Source organism: Coloeus monedula (genome assembly GCF_965178545.1).
Source record: "Coloeus monedula genome assembly, chromosome: 6".
NCBI lineage: Eukaryota > Metazoa > Chordata > Aves > Passeriformes > Corvidae > Coloeus > Coloeus monedula.
Window position 1 is genome coordinate 11652309 of NC_138786.1, and position 17117 is coordinate 11669425.

The 17117-nt window shown below is 41.1% G+C and overlaps 1 protein-coding gene across 5 annotated transcripts; it reads left to right on the top strand.

Moving 5' to 3' along the window:
- The first annotated feature begins 2912 nt into the window (after positions 1–2912).
- RNF141 (ring finger protein 141) lies at positions 2913–15428 on the top strand. 5 transcript variants are annotated; one of them, XM_082284122.1, is made up of 7 exons: positions 2937–2995; positions 4381–4470; positions 4890–5092; positions 6574–6682; positions 7648–7829; positions 10812–10919; positions 12528–15428. In XM_082284122.1, the coding sequence occupies exons 3-7, from the start codon at positions 4908–4910 to the stop codon at positions 12676–12678; spliced, it is 735 nt and encodes a 244-aa protein (XP_082140248.1). In that variant the 5' UTR covers positions 2937–2995; positions 4381–4470; positions 4890–4907; the 3' UTR covers positions 12679–15428. The 5 variants fall into 5 exon arrangements, with proteins under 5 accessions (XP_082140247.1, XP_082140248.1, XP_082140250.1 ...); XM_082284124.1 differs by having other exon boundaries at positions 4434–4470; XM_082284121.1 differs by lacking the exon at positions 4381–4470 and having other exon boundaries at positions 2913–2995.
- Positions 15429–17117: the final 1689 nt, after the last annotated feature.

A 17117-nucleotide genomic window follows, 5' to 3' on the forward strand; every position in this document is an offset into this window, starting at 1 on the left:
ATGTGTGAAGGAGGTTGTTATGCCAAAGGAAGATTTTTTTCCTTCATCAAGCAGCTTGAAAAACATAGTCTTAAATAATAATAATAATAATTTTTAAAATAGCAATAGAACTGCTCACCTATATTAAGTTTTCAACAGTGTAGGATATTGGGTTATGAACTTTGCTATTTTCCATTCAGATAAATTTTAAAATGCCCAATGGTTATATATCCCAGTAGATAGTGAGTTACAGTGCATTGCTAACAGCATACTTAGAGATGCCCTTGGTTGTTTTTCGTTTTTGTGGCGGTTTTTGTTTGTTAGGGATTTTTGTGGTTTGGTTTTGGTTTTGGTTTGGGGGTTTTTTGATAGTTCAGAAATATTTTATGGCTCCATGTGATTCAGTACCGCTCTAAAAACTGCTCATTTCAGATGTCCATTAGCAGAATTTTAGCAGAAAAACATGCAACAGAGGACAGCACTAGACACAGCCCTCCCACCCAGTTAAGCAACTCCTGTCCTTGCAAAACACCACAGTAACACCTTGTATCTCTCCTGGCATCCAGAATGGAAGTGCTCTGTGAGGAGTAGACAGCACAAGTAAGGCCATCAGGAAGGGCCACAGCCACCAGTCGTGAAGGTGCCAGAATAGCAAATGGGCTTGACACAGGCAAAGGTAGACGATTCCAGGTAGTTTGGGATTTTTCTTTTTATCTCACTTCTGCCTCTCTTTTCCATGTTTTAGAGATTAGAAATTACCTGTTTCTCTATTCTTTTCCCTACAGCCAAGAGATAATTATAATGTTGCTTCTGTTTTAGAGCTAAATAAGGGCTTTTTCCCCCTGAAGCATTTACTTACTAAAAAATCTATCCTATCTGTTTTAATAAGATATTGCCTTAACCTCTAAGTGTCTTATTTTATCATGTACCTTAAAAACTTAGCTTTCATCCCAACTTTCCCACTGATACCTGACCAATGCAGATGGTTTGATCTGCCCTCCATTCCTCTACACAATTTATGCCAACACCACAAGGGCGGAAGGAGCTGTTACACTGGTCTGTATGGAATAAAGGCAGCTCAAAGTACTAATCAACAAGTACTGTATTTGATATTGTCTCTATGTAGTGAGCACAACTCAGTCACATTGGAATTGGAAAGTACAAAACATTCCTGCTCATTGTTTAATGGAATTGCAAGGGATGCACTACTACAATGCAAACAGGAAACACTTATTTAAGTATCTAGAGCAAGAGAGTCAAACACCAAACCCTTAACTAGAGGTAGCAGAAACTTAAGAGAAATTCTTCATTACGTTTCTGAATTTTCTCAAGTGTTGCGGTTTTTGTTTTTTTTAATGAGACCACCTCAACAGCTCTGAAGGTCCTTGATGTGCCGGAGCTGCTCAAGTACCTTGGACAAATAACTCATCCCAATAAGCAGGGGAGCACAGTCTGTACTCGTCACTTGATGGTAACACCACTCAGATTCCCACACTGAGGCTACAGATGTTTGCTGACCTTAGGCAAAAGGGGTGCTTGGCCTGCAGGAAATACAACAAGGTTTCCAGTCCAGCCCAGTCCCTGTCTGGAATATAGGGATGCCTTTGTCGTGGGAAGTACGTGTGTCTATGTGTGAACAGAAGCAGGCAGGAAGGGGAAGTACTACTCGTTTTCTCCTCTTTAAATTAAGAAAAAAAAAAAAAGCAGAATTAAATATTGCAGCATCAGGATATGGATGACCCAGAGGATGTCCTAGGATATCTGTTTCTCAATGGCTTGTTGTCCTTTATGGGTGTTGGGGTTTTTTTGTGAAAAGGTCAGTGAGCATTGACCTTTGCCACTCGCATCCACCACCCACATCCTCCCTGCGGACTGGGATTTGCACAGCAGCTGTGGCCTGGGATGATCCCACTGAGCCAGGCACTCAGATTCCATAAAGCATCATTTAGATCACTATTTAATAGATCTCATAGGAAAGAGTGAAGGCACCGGTAACCCTGAACAGTGCAGCACTGAGTGTGTGTCTGCTGAGGGTGCAGCAGGGTGAAAAGTGACCCTGTTTTCATCAGTCCAGCTATTACAGAGTGTTTTCTTAAAAAAAACCAACTCTATACAGCACTTCTGCTGCCTGCCAGAATGGATAATAGTGTGGCCCACAGGACCAGAGCAGTGACTGTCCCCCTGTACTGGGCACTGGTGAGGCCACACCTTGAGTGCTGTGTCCAGTTCTGGGACCCTTAGAAAGGACACTGAAGTGCTGGAGCGAGTCCACAGAAGGGCAGTGGAACTGGGGAAGGGTCGGGAGCACAAGTCTGATGAGGGAGCTGAGGGTGTTTAGCCTGGAGAAAAGGAGGCTCAGGGATGACCTTATTACTCTCTACAACTGCCTGAAAGGAGACTGTAGCCAGGTCTCTTCTCCCAGGAAAGCAGCGATAGGATGAAAGGATATATGCTGTGCCAGGGGAGGCTCAGGTTGGACATTAGCAGAAATTTCTTCACAAGAAGGGTGATCAGACATCGACACAGGCTTTCCAGGGAGGTGGTGGAGTCTCCGTCCCTGGAGGTGTTTAAGGAACGCCTGGACGTGGCACTCAGTGCCATGGTCTGGTTCACACAGTGCTATTCGGTCATAGGTTGGACTCGACGATCTCAAAAGCTCTTTTCCAACCTAATTGATACTGTGATTCTATGGATGTTCTGGCGGGGCCCACTGCGCTCAGCGATCACACCACCGCCGGCTGGCCTGGGTGCAGTGGCCTCACAACCGGGACCAGGACGGAGGGCAGGACGAGGAGGGCTGCGAGCGGCCCGGCAGAGCCGCCTCGGGTCCCGCTCCCAGCGCCGCTCCCGGCCCGGCGTCCGCCGTGTCCCGGCAACGGCGCGAGCCGCGCGCTTGCGTCACCCCCCGCGCGCCGCCACCGGGCGCGCGCTTGCGCGGCGCGGGGGAGAGGCCGGGGCGCTGCGGTGCCCGTGGGGCGGCGGCGGCGGCTCCTCCGCGGGATGTGCCGGGAATGCGGTGAGCGGGGCGGGTGGGACCCGCCCCCCGCCGCCCCTCGGCGCCGAGCGGAAGGCCCGGGCGGGGGGAAGCCGGCGGGTGCGGGCAGGGCCGGGCGGGGGGAGCGGGCAGGGCGGCCGTGACGCAGCCGGGCTGAGCGCGGCCCGTCCCGCGCCGGCGCTGAGGGCCCGCACCGGCGGAGGGAGGGCCGGGCGCGCCCGGGCCCGTCGGCGCCGCTGGGGGCGCTTCGTGGGTCTGGGGGTGACGCGGGGCGTGTCAGGTCTTGACGGGTGACTAACAGGGAACAGTTCATAGAGTAGCAGGAAATGCTTTGTTGGAAGGGACTCACAGGGATCTAAGTCCAACTCCTGGCCCTGCACAGGACACCCCCAGAGTCACACCATGTGCCTGAGAGTGTTGTCCAAAAGCTTCTTGAGCTGTGTCAGGCTGGTGCTGTGACCACTGCCCTGGGGAGCCTGTTCAGTGCCCAACCACCCTCTGGGTGAAGAACCTTTTTCTAATATCCAGTTCTGCAGACATCCTCGCAGATGTTTTTCCCCAAACTTTTCAGTGCTGGGATTTGGGTGCTGAGCTCTTCAGGCACGCAGGAGGCACGGTGCTCCCTCAGAAGCTCGGGGGAGCACTAGCGTGGGAGATCCGGGAGGAGGTGTCTGGAGGGTGACAGGTTGTGCTTTTGATAGGCAGTGCCTGACGTGTGTGGCCTGGGCGTGTGCTCATCAAACGCGTCCCAGAGAGCGGGCCGGGAGGCGACTGGAGCTTTATTGGGGAGGAGAAGAGTGACTGGAGGGGGAGCGCATCTGGGAATTGAAATTGGTCACAATTCCCACCATAAATGGGAAGCTTACTGTGGTGAAATTGCATAGTACTATAGTATGCTCTGACAGGAGCTCGCTTGGTGTCCTGTGTTTTACTTACACCGTGGTGAGATCTCAATAGCTGTAAATTTTGTTCTGGGTGGGTTTATGCCCAAGTGCTGCTACGGGTACCTGCAGGGCAAAGTGCTGCTTCTCTGTGATGTCTCTTCTCTGGAGTTTGTAACACAGTAACTATCAGATTGCTCTGTGTTTTAGTTTAGGTGGATGTTCTGCAGTTCACTTGCCCTTGCACACCTATATCTGTAGAGATCTTAAAAGGGCATGAAACAAGTGGTTTGCTTTACAAACAGTGAACTCTGCAAAGAGGCATTTTGGGGGAAGTGAAATGTAGAGGCATCAAGGGGAGTAAGTGGATAAAGACTTAAAGACTTGGAGGGCATGGTGTAAATCCTTAGGCAGACTTTTGGGGAAAAATACTTGAGTGTGAAGGAAAGATTAAATAAGTTGGAGTTGGAGACATTTGAGCAAGTCACTTCAGTAATACATCCTAAAGCTGAGTGTTTTGTGCAGATAGGGAAGTCTCTAAATTGGTTTTTACTGACACGGATTCCTTGGCTTACCAGTTTCAGAATGCTGTGGGAGTTCTTTTGATCTGCCAATGTAAGTTTGATGTAAGAAAGCTGATTCCTAATGTAATGTCTATGTATAAACAGACATTGATGTGCTTATTTGCAGACATTCTGATATTCACACCCACAAATATCTAGGATAAACAAAGTTTGTCATAACTTACCATTGTCAAGATTTTTTTTTCCCATTCCATTGGATGTATTTATATATGTGTGTGTTGGAGCTGAATCTATGTGAAAAATTACCCGTTTAATAAACATATTGCTGTAAGCAAAATAGTACCTTTTGAGTAAGATTATAATGCCACATTCCATGCTCTTCGAAGTGTTCTGCATTGTTTCTGATCTGACTGTTCAGGTTGTGTTACTTGTGGAATAATTGCTGTAGGCTAAAAGAAAATAAGGGAGTAGCCACTCACCAACACGTGTAACTCTCTGAAATATTTTTAGCAGAGACTCTACAAGTGAATGAGAACTTCTCCCTACAGAACTGAGGTGAAGAACTTCACCATGGGTCAACAGATTTCAAACCACACACAAACTGTAATTAACAAGTTGCCAGAAAAAGTAGCAAAGCATGCCTCTTTGGTTCAAGAAAGTGGTTTCCTAACCTATGAAGAGTTTCTGGGAAGAGTAGCTGAACTCAATGATATGTAAGCCTTACTTTGCTTCTTTCTTTTTTTTCATGTTTTACAGAGGCCTTGTATGCAATATATTATTCTGTGCTGGCTAAGCCAGAACTCAACCCATGGTTTTGAAATGTTTCCTTCATTTCTCGATGTTTCTATAATGGTTGTAATTATGCTTCAAAACCAAAGCCTTTTCTCCTCCTTAAATTCACTTTTCTCCAATACTCTTCTTCCAGCAAGTGTTGCTCTCTCTTAGAAGTTCACAAGAGGTGATTAAGCATCATCTTTTTGTTAGTGTCACCTGTGTCTCTTAACTTCTCCCTTCCACATGAAGATGCAATGCTGCTTCCTCTCTGCCTGTCACTTTGGTCAGGAGAGAGCAATAGGAGCTTGGTAGGGACAGCAGAGCTACATGAGGAGGGTGGCACCTCAGACAGAACTGTTTGTGACCATCCCTGCCACCTCTGCAGACATGCAAGGCTGCTCCTCATTAAGGATGAGATATATCTTACTGTCCCAAACCAGTGACCTAGATAATCCCAAACAAAAGGCTCCTTTTTTGTCACATTTTTCATAGCCTGCCTTTTGTTTGACCAGTACGATGACAGTAAAAGGAAATGAGCAAAAAAGCAGTGTTGTCATTTTTAGCCAGTATTTACGTTATAAAATGAGAGTGATAAAATGTAGTGGAAACACACACACACACTGAATAAGGGCTTTGTAATGTTTGCTGTAACTAAAATGTGAATTTATATTCAGTCTAGAAATTATCTTGGAGAGGGTCATACTTTTGTGAATGACCTTCAAGAACACATAGCTGTCTTCTGGGTAGATGCATAAATAGATTTTGAAGAACATAACCTGATATTTTGCCTGAGAATCTGGGCATGTATCAGTATAATTAATACTGTTATTCAAGTGGTTTCTTTTGTTCCAGTGTTTACTTAAGCCTGAATGTAATATAGCTTGTTCTGATTCTTATGGAATAGACCGTTGTGTCTGTGTTCCATTAAAAAAGCAAATCTCAGGTCACCTGACACATTCACCTGACACGTTCACCTGACTACCTCATTATTAATATATACTAACAAAAATACACGTCATCTGCATGTGTTGGTACTCACAGGCTTTTTTTTTTCTACATACTTTTTGAGGAAGTAATCTTTTCAGATTGGACACAAGACTGTGTGATTAGTGTAATAAGCAGTGAGAGCATATATGAATATAAATGTTTATAAAGTACACCTGCTTGCTGATGCTGGATCAAAAGTCTTGCACAGCATTTTCTGATGTTTGCTGTGCAGTTTAAATGGAAGTGGATTGTGTATTCAATGACATGCTAAGAAGGTCATTACTCTCTACTTTGATGCCCCTGGGCAGTATTGCTAAAATCTCTTTTAAGGATAGAGAGCAGACAAATGAACCGTAAATAATCCCACTTGGCTGAGGCTGCTGGTCTTTGCAGGTCCAGCACATGCTGTTAAACTGATGTTGCTTTGTTTCAGTACTGCAAAATTGGCTTCTGGACAAGACAAACATCTGTTATTTGAAGTGCAACCTGGGTCTGATTCTTCTGCTTTCTGGAAGGTGATCGTTAGGATAATATGTACCAAAGTAAGTGTGAACATTTTAATTTGATGGGCAGTTTGTATGCAAAGATCTGAGGACTTGTAAAATCCAACACCTTCTACATGTATTTTGATACAGATGATGTATTCAAAGATGCTGTTGGAGATAAATTAAGTCTAAATTCTAAGTTTCTGCCAACAGCGTGTTAACCATTTTTATAACTAAGCTTACAGGAGTGATACCTTCCAGTGGAGCACTTTCAGCCCTTTAGTTACAAAATGCAGGTGATTTGTGAGGTCAAGTAATCCAATGGTACAACAAACTGGGAACTGTAGAGTTTGATAGTAGTAGAAATTAATCAGCTCTTCCAGGCATTATTAACTGAGCTCGTGTGCCTTTACATAGTCTGATTCCTTAGAAAACCAATCTAAAAGTTCAATGTTGTAACTTATTTGGGAGACCATGACAAAAACGTATGAAATTCGCTCCATCTGTTGAGGAGATCTTCCCCTCTGTATCCTATCAGGTAAAGTCCTTTAATGGTCCTGAATCCACTGAGCAGTCTTAACATGTGGTGAAACAAGCTAACCCTCAAACTTTGTTTGAAACCAAGAGTTTGTAGTTTCCTGTTTACTCCTAGTTTTCATCAGGGCAGCCATCTCTGTAGGCGGTTTTAAGTTCAAATATCAAATAACTGATGATCCTGTGCTTGGTTGTAAGTTTAGCCCAGTTTTTTGGGCATTAGGTCCCTACTCAAACTTTAATCCATTCGAGTAGTGATGGCAATTGCCTTGCCCTAGAATTTGGTGCTGCCTGTGGTGTTCCTCATGCTGTAGCAGCTGTGTGCAGTCCTGACTCTTGCTGAGGCAGACTGCAGCTTGCTAGCGGGGTGATGGGCACTTAGGAGGGAGACTACTGCCCTACATGAGAACTTCAGTGCTTTAAAAACATTTTGAGCAATGCCAGGTTGAAATCTGATAAGTAATTGTAAACAATTCTTATATCTTAAGATAAATAAAACAAGTGGCATCGTGGAAGCTTCCAGAATCTTGAACTTATATCAGTTCACTCAACTTTATAAAGACATCACCAGTCAAGCAGCAGGAGTTCTTGCACAGAGTGATACTTCTGAAGAAGCTGCTGAGAGTTTGATGTCTCTGTCATCGTGTCAGGCCAGCTTGTGGATGGGAAGGTATTCTGATATATTTTACCTTCTGACCCCAATTGCAACATAAGCATTTAGAGAGTTGTGCTTAAAACCTGAACCACAAGTACCTGCTGATCAGAACTGCTCGTTCGTGGCAGCTGCAGGCTTTGTTCCATCACAAACATGAACAGACACCTTCCCTTGCACCAAGGGAGCTGCAGTGCACTTGGGTGAAATTCTGAAATACGGTGCTACCATACCTTAGCTTCAGAACAACCCTTTTAGAGATCAGTTCTAATGTAAACCTGGTATATGTTGAATCTCCTGAATAAGGAAACGGGAGGAAACGGAATCAGCTGCAGCTACAAATTCAGGGGGTTTGACAGTGTTTGTTTAAGCGGATTCTGTTATTGTTCCACTTAAACTTTCTCTTCCTCTTACATTTTGGCATGTGAAAGTTCCCATCTGTTGCCACTAGAAACTCATCAGTTATGGTAATAATTTAACTTGTAAGACTGGAAAAATGGGAACTGTCTCACTCATGTTGACATTCTGCTTTGTTAACCAGAGGAAAAACAAAAGTCTGAGGTCAACACCTGCAATAACTTCAGTTCAAACTGAATATAACAGCTTTTCCCTGTGTGGAAGTGTTGCTGCTACCAGTAATTCCTTACTTTTCACTTCCTGAATAAATTCAGGGTTCTAACTCAGTTTTAAGTGAGGTAGAGCTAGGTTTTACAAAAAAAGGTAGCAAATGGTAGAGTTCTCTGTGTTAACCAGCGAAGAGCTGGCAGACAGGTATTTTAATAAAGCAGGGTGAGTGTCACACTTCAGCTCTTGAAATGAGAAAGGGGTCAGCTGTGTTGTCACTCCACAGAGCCCACAGGTTTTTCTAAGTCAGTGGATTGCAGAAGGTATTATTTTCATTAAATTCAATTAATTTCCTGGAAATTGGGAACATGTTTGAGAAAGAACAGGAAAATTGCTTTCCCAAGGTTATACCAGAACACATGTTTTTCTGGAAATGGTCTTTTGCTTCAAACAAACAAGCCAAACAAAGATACTCAGGCAAAACAACTTTGTATATTGCTAAAGTCAGTGAGGAAGATAAAAGGTTTCCTATGTGAGTTTCTTTTTCAGTTTTCAGTCTTGGAGACAAGGCAGGTGAGCACCCTTCATGTTTGTAAATTTCATCATTTGAGGCAGTATTAATCACAAATAAAAAGAGTATACTTTGCTAGTATGATGAGCTTGTGTCTTAGCCAAGTTTCACAAGTTGCTAAGGGAAATACAGGCTGAAGCACCTTCAAGTATTCTACACCAATGAAATCTTCTGTTTATTTTTCTCTGATAATCACCCATTTGCCTAAATTGTTCTCACCTTTAGACATTTTTCAGCTCTGGAAAGTTAGCCCTCACTATCTAAAAATAGTGAGTGTTATCTGTTAAATTCTTCTGACCTTTTTTCACTACTCCTGAACTATTTCCATGATTTCTCTACAACATCCACTTCCTATTCAGAGCATTCAAAATATGCCTGAGTGATTTATGCTTTCTGATAATGAAGGGACAAGCATTTCCTTAGTCTGACACTCTTTTACTGTTTCTTCAGGAACTTAGTCCTGTGACTAAAGCTTACTTAGCACTAACTATATAAATTGGCCTTGTATGATTGCTTGTATAGACACCAGCAAATCTCAAAAATTCAAGTGCTTTTAGAGGTTAGTTCTCAGAATTGCATGGGGGAGGAAAATGAAAGGGAACAGGTCTAAAGAACATGATGAGCTACACAAAAGATAGGCTTCTTGGAAACTGTTGTCCTCATTGTATGCCAATTACCATCTATAAAAAAAAATCTGTCATTTTAAAGTAACTTCTCCAAAAGCAAATTGAAAAGGAAACCCCAAGGACCGACTGAAAAATAAAACAAAGGCATGTTGACTGCTGTCCAGTAGCCTCCTAATCTGTACAGTTAAAAAATACTCTGTGTTTGACAAGCTCCCTTAGATGCCTAAGCTAAAATGGTCTGGTCAGTAGTCATAAGGTGGACTGACTCTCCTGAAATGCCATTTTTTCTAGAATGCTATCTCTGTTCCTCAAGTCAGAACAGGGATCCTCAAATCAGGATTTTTGGAAACCCAAGTATTTCTGAACACTTCCTTGGTTGTTTTGGAAGTGAGCTGTGACTATAAAATTGAGAACTTTACATGTCTGGTTAGGCCAGTGAAAGCTGAGGGCTCTGTGCACCTTTTCACACTTGAGAAGTCTTGATGGTGCAAGTATTTGAGATACTACTGCTAAGAACATTAGATACAGATATCTCTTATTTGGGAAAAAGATACAAAATGTCAGTGTCTGTCTTGGGTAGTGAGATAATTTTTAAACTTCCCCACCAACAGGAACACCTGGGAGTTTAACTGGAAAAGCTGTGGTAACAGCTTGAGAGTCCTCATTTGATGAGCAATTATGTGGAGCGTATTGCAAGCTAAAATCAGCCTTTTCAATCTAATGAGCAGTTCAGCTCCTGGCATTTTGATGCCACGTGAAATGAGTGAACATGCATTCTGGTGGTGATCCTCTTGCCATGCATGTTTTTGTCTAGGATATAAACCAGCACACAGAAATTTGGCAAAGTTCATTGTGAACTAGTTCAGCCTGACATTCAGTGACGGGAAGGCAGGTTCTTCTCCTGCCTTTAATGTAAACAGTGTTTCTGTTCTTTTGCCCAGTCATGGGATATGAAGCAGTTACAACCCCTCTCACTTCCTTGTTGATATGAAAAGGGATTTACAGAACCCTGTGCAACACCAAAAGCACCTGACACAAAAAATAAATGCCCGTTCTGGCTTAGTTTAGTTCACATACTGCTGACATAGGATGGGATGCCATAAGATTCATTCACAGGTTAAAAGCACAGGTGTTTCTTTCTGGCCATCACTAATTATTATGAAAAATGTAGTAACTGGTGTAGTTACTGGGGCATAACTATCAAACATCTGGAAGAAAACAGTGTCTTCTTTTCTGCAGGGTTAAACAGCTGACAGATGAAGAGGAATGTTGCATCTGCATGGATGGGCGTGCTGATCTAATCCTGCCGTGTGCTCACAGTTTCTGCCAGAAATGCATTGATAAATGGTAATACAGACTAAAGGATATTCATTATTTTATAGTATGCAGAGGTTATCTGACAGTTTGGTTTGACAGATTCCATGACTGCCATATAATTTAATGCCTGAAGATATTTCCAAGCTAATGTACATATGATACATAACAAGCCTGAGTAAAATCAGACTGCAGCAAAAGGAAAGCAGGAAGTTTTGTAAAAAAAGAGATGTAAAAGAGCTCTTCAGCATTTGTTTTGTAATTTCTTACATCTTTTTATTCTTCTAAAATTAATTAAATTTTAGTCTTGCTCAAAAACTCGAGAAGATGGTACATGCAGATGCTGGCATGTTTTGCTTCACAAAATCTCATTTAAGGCTTGTTAAGACTATGCAAATATGAAGGCAGGTTGGACTGTCACTTACTTGGGAAATAACTAGCAGAGGGAATTTTTTCCATATGTTGTGCTTTCACTTCAAATAAATAGCATACAATTTACTGATTTAAATATATCAGACTCTTCCAGAAAGATATTTCTTCTCAATGGCAGCACCTTCAAATTTATGTGTAACATGTACCTTGCAATGTTCAGCTTCACAGCAAACTGAACACCTTTTCAGCTTCTGCATCTCTGATACACAAGTTGTTGGAAAAGTGGGAGAGAAAAATTGCTTTGTGGAGGAGCATAGTTCTTGTCTGACCATACAGGCCTACAAGGATTAGGAAAGTGTCCTGGCAGTCTGGCATTAGGGGACACAGACCTGCTCTGTTAAAGGCTTTATTTTGGCTAGTTAATGCAAATGGTTTTACACATAATTTGTGTGCAAGAATTTGTTTTGTGGCTTTTTGAAAGACTTACAGAGGAAGTTGCTCTTGTAACAAACACTGGGCTTCCACAAGGAAAAACCATAGTAAAAAAATCACTGGATCTTAGAATATTATGAGTAATTTCTCTCTTCTGGGAAAGTATCTTGACATCTGTTGGCAAGACAGGCCTTAGTTTAGTGACTGTGGTGGAGAATGGATTATATGCTGCTTTGGCTGATGAATCAGCTGAACTCACAAAGTTCCAGTTACACCATGCTTTTTTTTTTTGTCTGTAATTTTTAAGGTTCATCTCCTCTTAATTTAGGCATAACAGAGGCTCCCAGCTCAAACATAATTATTTGGGATCCCCAAGATGGTGGAGAGGGATGGGACTCTGAGGGACCAGTTCTAAACTTCAGTGGGCTGTATGACTCAGGAAAAGGGCTCCTTCTTCTCTTTATCTAGGAAGCCTATGGAGACTGGTTTCTAAGGATCTCAGCTGAATTCCTGAAGATTGGAAGAATTAATTTAGATAGTGAATTTCCATTTAAACTTTCTGGCCAGGTAGCTAGTGCATACTGTCTGAACTGAGCAAATGATTAGGAGGAACAGGATTCCAGATTCTCACTCAAAGAATGGAGCTCCATTCAGAAGTCTTCCTCACAAAGAAAGATGTTTTTAAACAAACAAAATAGATTGGTGGTCTGATCCAGTTGTGATCATTCTTGAAGTTGTCAGTGAGTTGGGTTTTGTTTGTTTGGGGGCTCTTTTGGCATTTTCTGGCCAGCAAGAGACCATCAGTGAAAACGACTCATTTCTGTGCCTTCCTAACAGGAGTGACCGCCACAGAAACTGTCCTGTGTGCCGCCGGCAGGTGACTGGGGCAGGAGATTCCTGGGTGGTGTCAGAGGCCCCCACAGAAGATGACATTGCCACTTACATCCTTAACATGGTGGATGAGGCGGGGCAGCCCCACAGACCCTGACCCTGCCCACCAGGCTGATCATGGCAGAACCACTTGAAGCTTTGGTTTTCCCGACAGTCTGGTTTTACCTCTCCTTGCCGTTCTTCCACAGTCTGTCCTTTCCTTCTCCTCTTGGCTGCCGTGAGTCTGCACTGCTCTTCTAAAGCACAGGGTATCTGAGCAAGTCTCTGTGTGTGCAGTTTTCGTTATTAAACTGTTCTTTCAGCAAACTCTTGGATCATTAACAAAGTTTACTTCAACAACAGCGTTTGATATTAACAGTTCAACTACTCGATGAAGCAATTTATAACAGCACAACTGCAACTGCAAACTGCTGTTTGAGCATCACAGTGTACTGCAACAGAGATGAACCATGGCAGATGGCTTGACCTCACAGTTCCTACCCTTAAAAGCAGTCCCTTATTCACAACTAATGTGATTAAAGATGATGAGTTAGCACTAGTGGTTATTAATTTGAAATTTTGCTATTGAAACTTGAAGATGTCCCACTGCCTGTTGTTCAGTAGGAAGTTATTGCTGCTCTTAGTGTTTACAGATACTTAATCTGATCTGTTATGACTTTTAGTATTAATTATTTTAAATCTGTTTTGGAGAGTGTAGGCAGGTCTGTAAATGTACTTGTGCACTTCCCCTTATTCTTCTAACAAGACTTATCTCTTAGAATATTTTTTAAAATATGATATTTAGCGTAGTCTTATTAGCTGGGAAACATTAAACAGTTTCGTACACAATCCTAAAAGCAGTAAATCAGCTTCTTGGTAGTTTTTGATAAAGAACAGCTAAAATTATTTCTAAACATGGGGTGTATCTGAAGAGAATGCCTTTATTTGAATTAGCACTTAAGGTGTAGTTTAGTCTGATGCTGTGGTTTTATCTGTTCCTCTTGAGTTTTGGAAGTGATGAGATCAGAGTTAAAAGGTATATGAAGAGTTACAAGTGATAATCTAAGTAAGGGTGCTCTACTTTATATCTACAAGTGCAATATGCTTTTATGTAGCAGAGAGAAACTTCTTCAACAATAATGTTGCTCGCAGCAAGATATGCATGTGACAGCTTGGGATAAGAGGTATCACAGCTGGAGTGCAACAATATTTTGTGGCTAGCAGAATAAAATCTTTAAAGAGCTGAGTTTAGACAGTCTAAAATTGTTAGTATTCAGGAAACCCATCTTAAGCCTCTCGTGCATAAATAGTGTTATGGAAATGAATGGCTACTGTAGAGAATTAATTTTTATATATATATATATATATATATATATATATATAAACAAACACTACTTTTTCTCACTCAGTAACATCAAGTTAAAATATTCAAGTGTAGCATTTGAGGGAATATCAGCATAAATCTTGCTTACTGTAAGGCTGCATTTTTCCTTACCATACCTGTTAAAATTCCATGATGCCATAAGGCTTAAGTCCTTTTGTCACAGACAGGTTCTGAACTAAAAGGCATGTGCACATGTAGATATGCATATTTAGGTTATTTTTCTTAATTGGCTACCAAATAATATAATTAGATCTTGAAAATTTCTGTATCATACATCAATTTGTTAAAGAATGTGCACAGCATATGGCACCCATTTGAGCTTGGCTTGTGACACCGTTGTCAAATTTATCATGGGTTTTCAGAGAGAGAAGCAACGTACTCTTCATGTGTCTGTCATTTGAGAGCCAGTATGGCTTAGTGTGTAAATCTGTATTTAACTATGGAAAAATCCTTTTAGGAGTGTATATAGCTTAGAAGTCTTTTTTTTTTTTTTTTCCCCCCCTCTTTCTTAAGCCATTGATAGCAATGAGATATTCCTCAGTAAATGTATGGAGTGTTTGGTTGCATAAAGGAGGTTATTGTTTGGGCTGAAAATTGTTGCTGGCCCAGGATTTTCCACTAAAACATGCAAATATTCCTAATCATGCACCAGTTCGGTTTCTTTTTGCTTTTTGAGCTTGCATTAGTCCATGTTCAGAACTTTCAAATAACCTTTGAATTTTTTAAACTTTTTATATCACTGGAACAGAAAGAACATCTAAATGGAAGCTTCAAGCTAACTTTATTTTTCAAGTACTTCAGGAATTATACTTCTGAACTGAGATTTTATAAGTTGACTTTCTGCTGAGAACTTACATGAACTTCTTAAAATGTACTTTTATAATGATGCAAACAGATTGTTAATTGCAGCATAATGACAATTACAATATAAACTAATGCAAAAATTATTTAAATAGTGAAAAAGTAAACTTTGTATTCTGTACAGCTTTTTTAAATTAAGTTGCTGTAATTCACACTGCTGTGATGTAGATACTGTAATGTGTGCCTTGTAAAATATATGTACTGTATGTTATATGGAGAAATAGATACATTAACACTGAAAAAGTAGTAATTTGGTACTGGTTGGTATTAATCTGAAGTGCAATGTTTAGCAAACAATTTTGGAAAAGGAATTCATTGGCATGGACATGTCAATGAGTTGCAGAAGCTAGACCTTGAAAATGTGAATTACTGCAAACAGCTGTTGGCGGGGGGCATTAGAACAAATTAACTTTCTTGTGTTAAGTGAACATTTCTTACAGGTTAATGTGAAATTGTAATTTAAACATTAGAGATCATATTAATAGCTAAGAACATTCCACTATATTAAACTTTGTGTATGAATTGTGCAATAAAGTTACTTTGGAAGAAATGTCAGAGTTCTTTTAAGTTGAAGGAATTTCTTGGCTTTAGTACTACAGAAGTCTGAAAACTGAGTTTTGATCCAAATACAATTGCACTGTAGAGGTGGTGTGGTTAAAAGTGTGGCACTGTGAGTCAGAGCTCTCTTAAAGTGTGGTATCAACAAGGTATCTTAATGCAGCTCTGCAAAAAAAAAAAAACCCTGGCTCTGATTTGACCTCTTCTAGGTACACAAATAAATTGGAACCTTCTGCAGTGATAGGAAAAATTAAACAACTCTAATTCTTAAAAGGTCAGTATTGAGGAGCAGGTTTGTTCAGGGAAAGGATTTTTATATTCAGAGAAGTGTGATACACTTTTTCCCCCAAGTTACTTCATCACATTTGTGATGGTATTTTAAAGTTTAAGAATGCTAAGGTTTGGAATATTTTTTCTTAATTTTTCCTATTTTTAAATAAGAATTTAAATATGTCATTAATGTAACTGTTTCCTCTGTCTAGTTACTTGGCTTATCTGTTTGGCTCTTTGGAAACCAAGGGAGAAAGGGGAGAGGAATTCATTAACAGATCAGGAAATTAGAATGGATAAAATGACCAGTTGACAGGCACAGCAGGAGGTAGATGTACCAGAGCAATTAGCAAACCTTTGTATTTACTAGGTTTCAAGTTTGAGCCCCATATCAGTGTAATGGGCATGGTTCTTTTTTTTCATGGGAAATGGTGTATTTAACTTCCTTTTCTTTCCTTTAAAGAAAATTCTATAACTAATTAGAAAGGTTTTCTAATCCATACTCTTTCCAGTTCTGGAAACCAGGACAACCGCTGAGATCTCTGTGTATGGGTTTGAACTGAGCTGTTCAATCCCACCCCTGTAGAGCTGGATGTGCCAAATCCATTATTTTTGGAAGGAACATCTTGGCTGTGGTTCTTTGTGATTTGCATCCAGCTGAATCCTGGAAGAACAGCCCCCTCAGGAAGCCCTAAGGATGTTTGATATAAGTAGGAGCTGTATGTTAACCTGGCTGGCCTTAATCCTTACACTGCATATACATAATGCTTTAATTTTGTATTCACACACACTCTGTAATGGAAGTAATGTGACAGTAATTAAGTATTTTCTTTGGTTTTCTGTTGTTAAATCATCCTTGAAGTTAACTTGCCAAAGATGTTATCCTCACCTGTTTTGAGTGTGTGAACAGAACTCTGCTTTTTGAGTGTCTTGAACATGAGTCATTTCAAAACTGAATTTTTGTTAACTGTCCTTTCTTCAGATGTTTGATTCCAAGGCCTAGAATTTATCATACAGCAATACTCTTTAAGGACTGAGACCTTTCCTGCTGGGATGTGTCACTGGAATTAGGTGGGATGGGGCTGTGTGCTTTTCCAGTGACTGCAGTGTGCGATCACCAGGTAACGTTCTGCTGTGAGCCAGCAACGTTACATCTATGAGGGATGGGACAACACAGCTGCCAAGATGTTCATTAGCAGATCTTTACTTACCTCACTAACCCGTCAAAACTCAAATAGTAAACGCTGGGCATGGGGTTTGTAGGTTTATATTAAAAGGAATTACCAGTTTTGTGAACTTGGATAGAACTTTGCACAGTGTCTCCTGGAATGAAGAATATGATCCAATACATGATTAAATAAGCACTCTTCTTTGGTTCAAAGTGCTATTTAAAAATGCAAGGTGTTTCCACAAAGTAAGCTTAAAAGTAGTGGGAAACCTGCACTTCGGAAATTTGCATGTGTAAGAAGGTAGGAGTTTGGTAC